Source organism: Solanum verrucosum, unplaced genomic scaffold, assembly GCF_900185275.1.
Source record: "Solanum verrucosum unplaced genomic scaffold, falcon-dt-bn FXZP01000287.1, whole genome shotgun sequence".
In the NCBI taxonomy this organism is placed as follows: Eukaryota; Viridiplantae; Streptophyta; class Magnoliopsida; order Solanales; family Solanaceae; genus Solanum; species Solanum verrucosum.
Window position 1 is genome coordinate 332,626 of NW_026020292.1, and position 14,967 is coordinate 347,592.

Below are 14,967 nucleotides of genomic sequence, written 5' to 3' on the forward strand. Positions count from 1 at the left end.
TGAAGACAATGATAAGTTAAAAAGTAAAATGTTGCTTTGTATTTTTAAAAGAAATGTTGCATAATATATAATCACCATTACACTGTTACCAAATAGTAAATGTGATACTATAACTTGTTAATTGAGTCAATCTTCTTCTTATTGGGAGTTGAGCGTGCTAAGGGAGTATAGTTGGGTGCTTAGGGCGTGTGTCTTACAGAACTAAGCCCCATACTTGAGTCTTCGAGCGTTTTGCTCCGCCCCAGGGCGAGCCCCAAGACGAGTCTTAACAGAGTCTTTTAAATCATGTTTGTCATTTTGGCGTAATTTTTCCTATTATAATTACTCCCTCCGTCTCAACTTAGATGAACATCTTATTAAAAATAGTTGTCTCATATTACTTGATCACTTACTAAATAGAGATAAAATTAATTAATTTTTTCTCATTTTATCCGTGCAATTACTATGACATTGGAAATTTGAACAATTACCAATATGATAGTTATTCCTATTCTTTATGTATTTTTTTTATAACTTACGTTTATGTATGTACATTGATATGAAAAAAGGGTAAATAGTAAAGTTAATTTATCAATTAATGATTTCATAATCACCATATAAAATAGAAAGTGACCATAATATGGGACGAATATGAGTAGTAAATAAGATAAAACGATTAGGCATGTAGTTACATATATTTAGGAAATTAACTCAAGGTAGAGAGAAATTTTTAATTTATATTTAGGAAAAATATAATGTGGATTTAGAACGGTGGGATTGTAAAATAAATTGGCAAGAAACAGATGAAAGTAATTAATTAGTCTAATCATAATTAGGGTTCTATTTTAATTAATTAAACATTAGCCACTAAATTAAACCTATGTCAGGTATCAAATAAACTATCCGTAAGTCACAATAGAAGTTAGTGTTATAAAAACAAATTTAAACGAAGATCTCTGAAATTATCATTATTATTTTTTTGCCTATGTTCATTAAAATATCTGTAATGAATCTATGTTTGGTGGACATGTAAAAAGAGACTTCCCTTGTAGTTAACATGTGAATAATAAAGCTTGATTTTTCTTTTGGCTGATAGAGACAATTCTAAGGTGTTTATTCATCTCTCTTCTCTTTTATTCTTTTTGGGGAATCTATATATTACGTAAATTTGAGAAGTTTGAATTATGATATCCTGCAGCAAATGGAATAATGGTATCAAATATATTTTTTCTAAAAACGGATGGACTCAATCGGTAAGGATTAAAACTAAATGAAAAATAATGTTCACAAACTAATGATCTCATTCATTTTCTTTAAATAATTTAGGTATAGATTATAATAGATAAATGTATCATTTAACTTGACTTCAGCTTGCATTCACGCCGTCTAACTTTGGGGATGTACAAGTAGGCACTTAAAATTATATAAAGTTGAACAAGTAGACATATGTGTCATATGTGATGCCCTACTTGGCCAATTTGCATTCTACGTAGTGTCATGTGCCTATTATGTCACGTAGAACGTGTGTCTACTTGTTTAATTTTATACAAGTTTAAGTGTCTACTTATGCACACCCAAAATGGAACAATATAAATACAAGTTGAAATCAAATTAAATAGCATATTTATATATTATAACTTAAATTTATTTTGTCAAAAAATAAACCGATAGATTTTCAAGGTACTCCCTTGATCATCATATTTTATTTTTTATTTAACATGAATGAGAACCACAAATATTAAATCATGAATCCTGTCTTTAACCAAGGGTGAGTACTCAAATTAGTTGTGACATGGACAATCAAGGTATCTAATCTTGTTCTCTTCTAAAATCTAAAAATTGTTATTAGTCATTCACTCAAGTTGAACACTTTATGTGGTCCATGTCAAAAGTGATATATTCAAAAAGTTTTATGTAGGGTGCTTAATACAATTAATTATAGATGGAATGGAGAACCTAGAGATGGTGATCAACTTGTCTATAAAGATTCTTCTACTATAAAATTTTATATAAATGTACATCTTACTCAGTTATTCCTTCCAATAATATCATTCTAATTTTTGTTTTCATTCTTAAATTGACCGCTGGCCTCTTTTCATTATTTTCAAAAAAAAAAATATGATTGCTTTATTTACTATTAAATAATATTGAAGAAATTTTGACCACCGAAATAAGAACTAGTTTTTTGTTGAATTAGCATAAATAAAAACGTAAAAAATGAAATAGAGATTTATCGTGAAAAACATCCTTGCTCAAGGAAAGAAAAACCACGACCTACAATTCATTTCACCAAACTTGACTAACCTCAAAGAGCAGCTTTAGATTACAACTCTATAATTAAGGGTCTAACTCTAAATACCTCACCTCAATAGTTTACTCAAATAAACTGTTCAACGATTAACTATGATCGAATACTCTACTCTCCAAGAAGTCAACCCCACTTATTTTTACAAAGCCTCACAAACTCGGTATCACACTTAGAACAATTATCACTAAACAAAGACTCAAATTATTACTTTAGTAATTTTTTTTATGATGAAGCAGTGCCACGTGACACCTCTTAACCCTTTTTAAATCCTCCCATGCAGATATGATGAACTAGAAACCCCTTATATTAATAGGGGTGGACGTTCAGTATTCTATTTGAAATTTTCAAATTTTAAATTCAATAATTTGATTGATAGTTAAACATAGATATTTTATACTCATCTCTACTTATGTATTATTGGAAGTAGAATATGTATCCTACGCCAAACACGAAAAATATGTAGGATGAGACGTTTTATCTCATTGCTTATGCAAAGATTGCTCTAAAAGTGAGAGAATAAGGACAATTTGTATAGTCCTTCAATTTTAGTCAAATTAAGAACTTTGTTTGAGCATTCTCATCCTTCCTTTTCTTGGAAAAGCATATCAATTATTATTAAACACAATTACTATGTCAAATCTGTCCTTAATTTAAACAAGAATTACACTTTTTAACTGCTAAGTCAACTTTTGCATATGCCTTTTTTTAAATAATTAAATCATTATTTTAAAATTTTAACATGGTGTTTGAGTTGGAAAACAGGAAATTTATTTACAATTCGACTTTAAATAACACAAATGGACAATAATATAGTACTAAAGAATAGCATTTTATAATTAAAGAACAACTTTTATTGAATTCTTTTTGTCCCATAAGTTACAGTGCCGCTCTGCTGAGTGAGGCAACGCACCCATAAAGTAAAGCAACTTTCTATGGCCAAGAAAAGAGAGAAAAAGAAATATAAGAAAAAAGAATATTTATAGAGGTAAAATTCTGATTTATTTGTGTGTTGGGATCGAATTAACAAGGCATCTTTCAGAAGTTAATTACGGTAAATCTTGAAAACTAACAAATTAGACAACAAATAAAAGTATGCTAAAGATGCACAATATTTTGATATGATTTGCTTTGCTTTAAAAATGTATTTAATATGATTTGATCAACTAATCTATATATAAATAATTGGCTTAAGAAATTTGAAAATCTATTGAGAAATAATTTCTCAAACTTTTTAATGACTACATTACATATGCTAATGTGTTACTACACGAAAAAAATAATTCTATGGCATTTTTTTCGATTGACTTAAAAGGAAAAGTGAGTCATATAAATTGAGAAGAAGCAATTGTTTTGTGCCATGTGGCATATTGGGAGGTAAATAGTTTAAAAATTTATGTTTGAGGGGTAATTAAGACTTCTCATAATTTAGGGGTAAATAGTCCAAAATTCATGTTTGAGGTGGTAATTAAGATTTCTCATAGCTTAGGTGTGTATTTGATAAAGTGTGTCAAATTTAAGGTAGTTTTTAACTAATTCCTATTTACTTGTCAAATATTTCCTAATTTGATTTCCCTTTTTTACTTTTCAATTTTTAACAAATTTCAATATATTTTTTCTATTATACCTTCAATTTATTAACATTAAGTTAATGTCATTGAAAAATGTAGTGAGTAAATATGTTTAAAACTCTATATATCAATTACAATAAGTAAAGTGATAAATTCATTGTATCAATTTATTTATTTTTTAATAATTATACCAAATCAAAATTTGACAACTAATTAACTCAAGAAAAATATTTTTTAATAATATATATGGGGTATACATGTATGTGTAGTTAACTTGCTTTTTCATATAAAAATATAGAAGAATTTAATAGGAAAAAGTTTACAAATTAGGTAGTCCGTAAATAGGATACAATAACAAGGAACTTTTATGGTAGTTTGACCCCACTCCTCATATTTTACTTATTTTCAACTCATTGTGTCGTCATTCTCCCTAATTAATTTACACTTGTCCCACTAACCTTCACTTTTACTTACACTTTCTCCTCTGCATGGCTTTAGATGTCGCCATATTGTTTTCCTCTTATTTTCAGGCGGTTTTCTGGTCCCCACTTCATTCATTCTTCTATCTATACTATATATATATACACAAATCTTAAAACTCTTTTCTAAAACTTCCCTCTTCTCTATCAACATGAAGAATAAACTTGTTGCTTTTTCTCTTGTCTTTTTGTTCTTTCTTCCCGCTTTAGTTTCTTCAGAATGTACTTGCGATGAAGATGCCGATGATCGGGATAAAACCGAAGCGTTGAAGTATAAATTGGTAGCAGTTGCTTCGATTTTAATTGCTGGCGCTATAGGCGTATCGATTCCAATTCTCGGTAAGATAATCCCAGCTTTTCGCCCTGAAAACAATGTGTTTTTCCTAATTAAGGCTTTTGCGGCCGGAGTGATTTTGGCTACCGGATTTGTTCATATACTGCCGGATGCATTCGAGAGCTTGTCTAGTCCTTGTCTTCCGGAAAAACCATGGGGAGATTTTCCCTTTGCTGGACTTATTGCTATGATTTCCGCTATCGGAACGATGATGGTGGATTTATTGGCGACAAGTTTTTATAAGAAATCGAATCTTACGAAGCAAAAGCCTGTGAATAGTGATGAAGAAAAAGAGGTACATGTGCATACGCATTCAACTCATGGACATGCTCATGGCTCTGTTATGTTGTCGTCATCGGAGGGTACCGATGAATTGGATTTATCTCGTCGGAGAGTTATCTCACAGGTATGGATAATACCAAATAACTTATAACTGAATAAATCGATGAAAAAACAATGTAATTCATATTTTCTCATTAATTAGTTGGACATACCCTTCTTTTCAGTTTTTTTTTTTTTTTTTGTGACTCATTAGTTATTGTTAAGAGTCGATTTCAATTTTGTTTTAATTAAAACTAAATGTAATAAATTTCCATGATTGACAAAGTTTTTCCTAATGAAGTAAAATATTTTTTGTTTAATTTTGAGATACAAAACAGTGTTTTAACCAAAAATGATTAAGGCAGTTTGGGATATGTGAATCTACTTTTGAACTTTTCGTGATATGTGTTTAAATTTATTGTTAGAACTTTATACTCCAAAATAGATTAATAGTAGTACAAAGTTAACATAATATGGTTAAAGATAGTAATATTCTGTTTCGGAGAAAAAAAAAAAAAAAAAAAGGTTAAAGATAGTAATATTAGAATTTGTCCATATTTAAGGGACTAAAACTGCAAATTTCCCTATATGTGTTATTGAAAGTGGAGATAGAATTTACAAGTTATCTGAAAGGAATATGTAATTCAAGTGGCAAAAGGTGGATTCTCATCATCAATAATTATAAAATTTGGTTTTTTATTGATGTGAAACAGGTATTGGAATTGGGAATTTTGGTGCATTCAGTAATAATTGGTGTTTCTTTAGGTGCCTCAGAATCTCCTAAGACAATTAAGCCCCTTGTAGCTGCATTAACTTTCCATCAGCTGTTTGAAGGCATGGGTTTAGGTGGCTGCATAGCTGAGGTATATTATCTTAATAGTCTGTTTAGTCAAGTTTTCGAAAAGTTAAAAAAGTATTTAATTCTCTAACTTTTTTTATTGCATCAACAGGCGAAATTCAAGATTAAAAAAGCTGCATTGATGGCAATTTTCTTCTCCCTAACAACACCAATTGGAATTGCAATTGGTTTTGGAATATCAACAGTGTATAGTGAAACAAGTCCAACTGCACTCATGGTTGAAGGCATTTTCAATTCTGCTGCTGCTGGAATTTTGATTTACATGGCTTTAGTGGATTTACTTGCAGCAGATTTTATGAGCACTAGAATGCAAGATAGTCCTAAACTTTTGATGGGAGCTAATATATTTCTTCTTTTTGGGGCTGGTTGTATGTCACTTTTGGCTAAGTGGGCCTAAAATAAAGTTTTTTGTAATCTTGATTAATTAATACCCATGATTAAACATGGGACAAAATTAATCTTAATCTTAAAGGTTCTTTATTTTTGTTTTAAAGAATAAAGAATGTTGGAATTATATAGAGAAATTGAAATTTAGCAAGATGTTTTTAGAGGATGTGCAATTCTTTGAATAGAGTATTATTTTTTTGTGACTGTACAAGACATATACATACCAACTCTCCGACGAGATAATTAAATCGCATTCCTCATAACCCTCCGATGGACGACGACAGCCCCAAAAGCCTTAATTAGGAAAAACACATTATTTTCAGGACGAAAAGCTGTAATCGATAGCGCCGGCAAAGCTGAGTGCTACCAATTTGTACTTCAATGCTTCCGTTTTGTTCCAATCTTCCGAATCTTCATCGCTACTGCATTATGAAGAAACTAAAGCAGGAAGGAGGAACAGAAAGAGAAGCGAACAAGTATTACTCTTGAACCATACAATTTGATTCCCCACATTTTATTATGTAATGCTTGAAAATCTAAGAAGAAATAGAAAAAGAATTTACAACACTTTTCAACTATTAATTCATAGTTTTGACATAGTAATTACTCTAACTTCTCAAAAAATTAAAGAAGAGTGTGTAAAAGGAGTTAAAATAAATAAATAATGTGAGTATTAGCGTAGAGAGTGTAAGAAAATAAAATATTTTTCTTGATTAGTTATATTGAAATGGGATTAAAGAGAACAAAATAATATATTTTTTAAAAATATATATATTTTTTATTATAAATAATCAATATTTATATATAAAAAAATAACACATAATTTATTCGGGGTAAAAAATTGAGCCCCCTAAAATTGGGGGCCTAAAGCGAATGTCTTATTCAACTAAACATAGAGTCGGCCCTGATCTAAGGTTATGCAAAGAAGAAAGTGTAACAAACCCATTAGGTCGAGCACTAGAACAATTTTTTTATATAAACAATCTTTCCGTAAATTTGAAATGAAAATTTTGAATTATTTCTTTAACTACGGTTATTTAATTAATGGTATCTCTTTAAATAATTAATTAAATTGATTATTAATGAGCCGAACCTGAAATTTATTTTATACCCTATGCCACTTGGTATATTTCTTTAAAGCTTTTTTTTTAATAATACATTTATTTACCCTTTAACCCAATCATAATTTATATTTGATAAAAAAATAATATAAAATTAAAGAAGTCTACTTATTTTCCTACGGTATTGTAAGATTTAATAATTCATTTATCAACTCATTCAAATATTTTATATTTGTAATAGAGACAATCTAAGGCTTGTAGCTTGCTTATGTCCTTACTCCTTAGTCACTTTTGAACTGAAGCTATTCTGACCATCGTATTTTTTTAATCAAATATTTTTCTATGTAATTTCTGGTCTCTCTTTGTTGAACAAAGCCGCAGGCTTACATAAAGAAAACTATTGTTCGCTTCTTCTACTCATTGTACTATATGTGTATTTATATATAATAAAGAGAAAACCTAGAATTCTATTTTAGGTAGAATTCTATTTTAAGCAATGTACATATAAGAGGCAATAAATAAATATTACTGTAATAAAATTTCCTAGAGTTACGATCTCCTATAATCATGGGATTTGAATCAGATCTCTTATCGTCAATAGTCCCCCTTAAGTTGGTGCATAGATATCTATCATGCCCAACTTGCCAATCGCTTCATGAAATATTTTTCCTGGTACTGGCTTTGTGAGGACATCTACGAGTTGATTTATAGACTTTACATATGGAAACTGGATGATCTTTTGATCAAGTTTTTCTCTAATGAAATGACAATCTACTTCGACATGTTTAGTGCGATCATGTTGCACTGAGTTTTATGCTATTTCAATTGCAGATTTATTATCACAAAACAACTTCATAGGTCCATAACTTTCAACTCCAAGATCACGCAGAACTTTTTGGATCTATAATAGCTCACGTAAACCATGCGTCATACCTCAAAATTCTGCTTCTGCACTTGATCGAGAAACAATATTTTGTTTCTTACTTCTCCAGGTAACAAGATTACCTTCAACAAATGTGAAGTAACCTAAAGTCGATCTCCTGGTTGAGCGATCTCCATACCAGTCAGTGTCGGTGTAGCCTTCAACAGTTGGTGCTTCATTCTTTGAATACATCAACCATTTTCTAGGAGCATTTTTCAAATACCTTAGGATCATGTGGATTGTATTCATGTGTTTTGTACTTGGATCTTGCATAAACTGGCTCACCCCACTTATCGCATATGCAATATCTGATTTCGTGTGAGTTAGATAGATCAACTTCCTAATTAGCCGTTGATAACAAACTTTGTCTGCTAATTATTGCACAGAAGAAATTCCAAGTTGCAGGTTCATCTCCATCGGTGTTTCAGCTGGTTTGCAATCAAGCGTTCTAAATTCTATCAATAAATCCAATATATACTTCTACTGGGAAAAACAGATCCCTTGTCTTGGCCTTGACACTTCAATACCTAGAAAATATCACAATTGTAAGTCTTTCATTTCAAACTTAGTGGCTAAGTATTGTTGTAGTTTCTTCATTTCTTCGGGGTCATGATCACCAGTTAATACCATATCATCAACATATATAATCAATGTTGTTACCTTCCCCCCCATTTTGTTTAATAAACAAAGTATGGTCGGAGTTACTTTGCAAGTAACCAACAAATTTCATATCTAACGCAAACCTCCCAAACCAAGCTCTGGGTGATTATTTTAGCTCGGAAAGTGATTTTTTCAGTTTGCATATTTTTCCTTTATGCATTGGACATTGTTTAATTTCTTGTGGAAATTTCATGTATACTTCTTTTCCAAGTCACCATTCAGAAAGGCATTTTTTTACAAATTATCGTAAAAGGCAATCTCTATTTACTGCAATAGATATAAGAATACATATAGTATTGAACGTGGCTACTGGTGCAAAAGTTTCTTGATAATCGATTCCTAGCTTTTGAGCATAACCCTTCGTGACTAGTCTCACCTTGTATCTATCAATGCTTCTATCTACTTTTAAGTTTCACAGTATATACCCATTTACAAACAATTGTCTTTTTTTCTCTTCGCAGCGGAACCAACTCCCAAGTTGAGTTTCTTTGCAAGGCTTCCATCTCTCCATTCATTGCCTTTGTCCATTTTAATGTCTTCTACACACTACTAGGAATAGATACATTGGATAATTGATTAACAATTAAAGCGTATGAATCCAATAATCTATGACTTGAGATATAGTAATTAATTGGATATTTGGCCTTGGTTCTAAGATCAAGTTCATATTGTTTTCTAAGGACACCTATTTAATCGTGGTGGTAATTGAGAATGAGGGGTATTGAGAATTACTTGAGGTGCAATATCTTCCTGAACATTCTGTGAGGTCTCTTTAGTTGATGGTGTTAATATGGGGTCTTCTACAACATCTTAATTACTCATTGATACTTCAGCACTCTCAGATAAATTTGGGAAAGCTAGAGACTCGATAGGCTGATCAGAGGGAATCTCTTTAATTAAATGTGTATTCTTACTCAATCATCCTTGCAATTCTTCCATGTCTAAGAACACAACTTGGTCCAGTGGAACTCTAGTATCTTTCACGTTTGGCTCAAGTGCTTCACTTGCATTATCCCCATAAAGAGTTGAATTGGAAACTCCCCTTCCATAATAAGGTTCGTTCTCATGAAAGGAGATATATAATGGAACATACAACTTCTTATATTGAGGATCATAGCACCGATAACCCTTCTAAAAATTTGAATAGCCAACAAACACACATCGTTTTGCATAGGGATCCAATTTACCTCTAAAGACTTTTGGAATATGGACATAAATTGTACATCCAAAAACTCGAGGTTCAAGGTTCGGCAGATGTGCTATTGTGCAAAATGACTTTAATTTTGTTGAGGAGTTTGGAAGTCAATAACTCAAGAAGGAGCTTGATTGATAAGATAAATAACCGACTTTATTGCCTCCCCCCAATAAAAGTGAGACATGTTCATACCAAAAAGAGAGGCACAAACTACTTTCAAAATTTGTCTATTCTTTCTTTTTGCCAAACCATTTTGTTGCGGTGTATATGTGCAGGAAGTATGATGTTGTATCCCTAATTGACTAAGGTATTCTCCGAACCAACCATCAACAAACTCCCTAGCATTGTTAGACTGCCAAATTCAATTTTTTCTTTGGTATTGAGTATGCACCATATTGTAAAATTCCTTAAATGCTTTACATGCATCACTCTTCTTGTAAAGTAAAGACACCCATGTCACTCTAGTACATTAATCGATAAAATATCGAGCTTTTGAAATAGAGGGGACCGTTCTTGGACCCCAAATATCAGAATGTTTAACAATGAAAGGTTCTGAACATGAACAAGGACCGAGGTGACGACCCAATGCAACATTTTGAACATAATAACATCATACCAAAAAAAAATTTAAAAAACAATTTGAATGGAATAACAAAATAAAAGTGTCATTTTGAGCGGCATGACAAACCAATTTTTTCTTTTAAAAAAACATCATTGCATTTGAGATAACAAATTAATTTTTTTTTAAAGATGACATTTTGAAAGGTATGATGACCTAAATTTAAAATGATGTCATTTTGAAATGTATAACGATAAAAAAAATACAATATTAACAATGAAACGGTCCACAAAGTTACTTTGGATAAGTATTGAGAATTGGGTGTCAGCCCGTTTATTATTATTTTTTGAATAATAAAACATATTTTAACTTCGTTAGCGCCAACAATAGTTTTGCATAGAAATTTCTCACAATTCAACTGAGATTAACTTCGAGGTAATTTCTATGGATTCAAATGTACTCAAGTAATGACAAAACTTGTTCATCTTGCTACAAACAAAGCTTTGAACTAGATCAAATATCTTGTTTCAAGTGCCCTCACCACAAATAAAGTCTCAATTCGCACACATTTAAAGTGTTTTGATTTTATGACATTTTGCAAAATTAACTCACTCAGAAAAATATTCAATGCATGCAATTGTGATACCATAGGCTTGACCTTCTTGTAAATCTCCACTAATGTGAGAACATTTGAAATAAGATCATGTAAGACTTGTTATTGGCTAGTAATGTAGGCTTAGAGATGGGTAGGATATTATTTGGCCCAAATTCAATATTTCTCTCCCTCTTCCTCTTTATTTATTTGTTATTGTGTTGACTAACAATTTATTTTATCTTGGTTTGACTTAATTAATTTCCCAAGAATAGTAATTTCTCCCTTTTATATTCAAAATTAAAATATTATATTTATTACTTAGTCTTATCTCATTAATTTGTCTTGCAAATCTTGAATTACTCCCCTTAGAAGATTTTCCTTTAGTTGTTCCCCTAAAAAGTAAAAAAAAAAAAAAAAAAAAAAAAATAATAAATGAGTTCTTTTACTTAGATAAAATTTTAAAAATTAGTCAAAGTCATTTTAGTCAAATCGTCGGTCAACCGCAAGTTGGCGGATATTCCGAGGGCCTAACACCTTCTCGGAATGTACATTGAACTTTGAACCCTTTTATTTTCAATTGATCTTATCTGTTTAGGTCTTTTGAAAACCTTAAGTCTTTTCTTGATCTTTACTAAAAAATTAATTGGCAACTCTGCTCTTTTGGAAATTCGATTTCTATTAAAATCATAAATTTAATCAATTTTTCGAAAACCTAGTCATTTTTCTTTTCTATTCTTTTATTTTTTTGAGTAAAACAAGCCCAAGGAAGTAAACATCTGATGAATTGAAGAGAAAGAATCAATGCATTCGATTTGAAGAAGGAGTCTAAAGAGGCAAGGAGTTTTAATTGAAGAAGGAGTCACACTTAAAGTAGAACTCTTCAAGTTACTGTTGAATTGAAGTGTTGGAGTTGGACTGCAATACAAAAGAATCAATGAATGTAATTTGAAGAAAGAGTCTAAAGAAGCAAGGAGTTTGAATAGAAGAAGGAGTCTTACTTGAAGTAGAACTCTAAGTCAAGAGAGTTCAAGTCAATGAGGAGTTTGGAGTGAACAATAACTCTATGAAGAATTGTGCTCAAATAGAGGTGAAGTCGTTCAGAACACTTGTGCACTTACAAAGCAAAAAAGAGCAATTGAAAAATTGACTTCGCAAGTGCTACTAGCGAACTGAAGGAACACATTGAAGAACTTGATCCTTTTACAGAGTTTATGTATTAGGAGTTTATCTTTGTGATTGAGTCTTGATGTAATCTTAGTTCAATGAGTTATAAACTGAATTAGGAGTGTTGTCTTCAGGTTGTGATAACTCGAAGAGTTGGGAACACATACCTTGGGAGGTTTGTGTTGAAGTTTAGGATTTAGAGTTAGTTCTTAGGATTAAAAGAGTTGTAATCTGAATTCATAACTTGAAGGTTAGGAATTAGAGTTAGTTCCTAGGATTACAAAAGTTGTAATCTAAATCCATAACTTGAAGTTAAGGAATGAGAGTTAGTTTCGTAGGTGCAAAGTTTGTAATCTATTTTCTGTGGAGACTCAGTGATTTAGTGAAGTTGAAGTTAAATCCTGTAGGGGTCCATGTCGTGGTTTTTTACACCTTTTGAGCCGGGTGTTTTCCACGTAAAAATATTATGTTTTTACATGTTGTCCTTATTGCTTTGTTAGAACACGTTAGGCAACCTGTTTCACACTTAGGCAAAAAGTTAAAATCAACAAATTACTAGGTCGTGCAGACTAATAAAAATGTTACTCAGAAATACGTTTATACTAGTTTTGTAGAATTTTTAAAAAAAGTATTATTTTGGTAAATTGATTTTAATAATGACTTATTTTGGTCAAAAATTCGAAATCGATGCAAAGGAGAAAGGGTAACAAGCTCGTTAAAATATGGTAATATCTAAAGTCATGCAAATAAGAAAGTGTAACAAACCCGTTAGGTCGAGCACTAGAACTATTTTTTTATATAAAAAACTTTCCCATAAATTTGAAATGAAAATTTTGAATTATTTCTTTAACTACGATTGTTTAATTAATGGGTATTTCTTTAAATAATTAATTTAATTTATTATTAATGAGTAATGTCTTAAATTTATTTTCCATTAGTCCATGTTTAAGAAATTGTGTTATAAAATAATATATTATGGATGTTCACTACACCAAGAAGTTACTACATTACTTCCCTCCATTATTAAGATAATCTCCACCTTTATGATCATTATTCTTGTAACATTTCACCTCCATAACCTCCTCCATTATATTCATGTTTAATGTCATGTTTATAACTAACATTTTGTATGCCTCTATGTTACACTATAAATAGAGGCATAAGGGTTCATATTGTATACACTTGAAGATTTGGTGAACACTTGAATAAGAAAATCTCTCATCTCTTGTCCCCTATTTCTATTGCTATCATATTTTATATTTCTTATCTTATTTTACTTTAGTTTTATAAAACATTTTCAGCACGATTGTTCTACTATTGAAGGATAGAAGCAAAGTAACTATAAAGAAGGTAAAAATATTTGTGTTTATTTCTCTCTCGGAAACAAGGTGAATTACTATATAATCTATTTGATATTTTACTTTTGATTATGCATCATTAGTTTTCTTACCATCTCAAAATCATACGAGTCCAACAAGTTGCTTTTACTTTGAGCAAACTTTTAATTTGCTCAGTTATATATATTTGATGATTGTAGTGATTGGGTTATTGTGGACTTAGCTTGAGAAAGTGGGTCAATCCTACTAATCTAGCTTGAAAAAGTAGATTGATTGAGGTATTGGGTTGTTTATATGTGTTATGCTTGTCGAGGTTCGAGAGAACTCACTTGATTCGTGATAGTTGATTGAGAAATGACTATTGCACCTAAAGCCTAGCCTACCCACTAATATTCATCGACTTTTAGTAAATATTAATTAATCACCCATTTTGCGAAATTGGCATTCAATTGATCACACTCCCAAGAACTACCCTCTACTTGATTACTCTGATTGTTCACTCAAATCCCCCATTTGACATTAATTTATTTTCCTTGTTTCGAAAATGTCTACATCTACAAACGATTAGAACACTATTTTCACTTCGTAATTGCATTCTTTAGCGTATCACTCTCTGTGGGATAGACCCTAACTCTTAGTTGGGTTTATACTTGTTAGCGACCGCCTACACTTAGAATTGGATGAAATGTAGTTGAGTGTTATCAACCAACAATGGTTCTCGAGTGCCAGCCACGTCTAGGGTATAGGCTCGAAACGCAACACCATATTTGAAAACATGAACATCATGCATCTTTGAAATGTGACATCGACATTACACAATTTGAATGCCATTCTCTTGAAAGTGAATGTCCTATATGGACATGTAAATGTAGTTTTCTCGTGATCTTCAATAGTACTAGCAATTTAATTGTACCCAAAATAGTCATTAAGAAAACAATAATAGCTTTTGTCTGCCAACCTGCCTAGCATCTAGTCTATCACCCTTCGGGGTGGCCCAGTGATTTGGGCTTGGGACTTCCATGTTGGAGGTCTCAAGTTCGAAACCTTTTTGCCAGCGAAAACAAGGGGTTTACTTCTAGGTCGAGCTCGTCGCACCGGGCTTGTCTAGTGCGGGTTACCTCTCCTATGTGGTTTGCGAGCTATTGTGTAGGAGCAGAGTTTTTACCCTGTGCGCATCCAAAGGATAGTGGCAGCGGGTTTTCCTTGTCATAAAAAAAAAGTGATCCTTTTCTATCCATT

At 31.3% G+C, this 14,967-nt stretch overlaps 1 protein-coding gene across 1 annotated transcript; it reads left to right on the top strand.

Moving 5' to 3' along the window:
- Positions 1 to 4,468: 4,468 nt before the first annotated feature.
- LOC125834482 (zinc transporter 8-like) lies at positions 4,469 to 6,249 on the top strand. The gene is made up of 3 exons (XM_049513630.1): positions 4,469 to 5,074; positions 5,703 to 5,852; positions 5,940 to 6,249. Exons 1-3 carry the CDS (start codon positions 4,487 to 4,489, stop codon positions 6,243 to 6,245), a joined length of 1,044 nt encoding a protein of 347 aa, XP_049369587.1. The 5' UTR covers positions 4,469 to 4,486; the 3' UTR covers positions 6,246 to 6,249.
- The last annotated feature ends 8,718 nt before the right edge of the window (positions 6,250 to 14,967 follow it).

Excerpts from the sequence above, each read along its gene's own strand:
- LOC125834482 (XM_049513630.1), top strand. The coding sequence starts at position 4,487 with ATGAAGAATAAACTTGTTGCTTTTTCTCTTGTCTTTTTGTTCTTTCTT. Across the intron at positions 5,075-5,702 it reads GTCGGAGAGTTATCTCACAG|GTATTGGAATTGGGAATTTT; the intron begins GTATGGATAATA and ends GATGTGAAACAG. Across the intron at positions 5,853-5,939 it reads TAGGTGGCTGCATAGCTGAG|GCGAAATTCAAGATTAAAAA; the intron begins GTATATTATCTT and ends TTGCATCAACAG.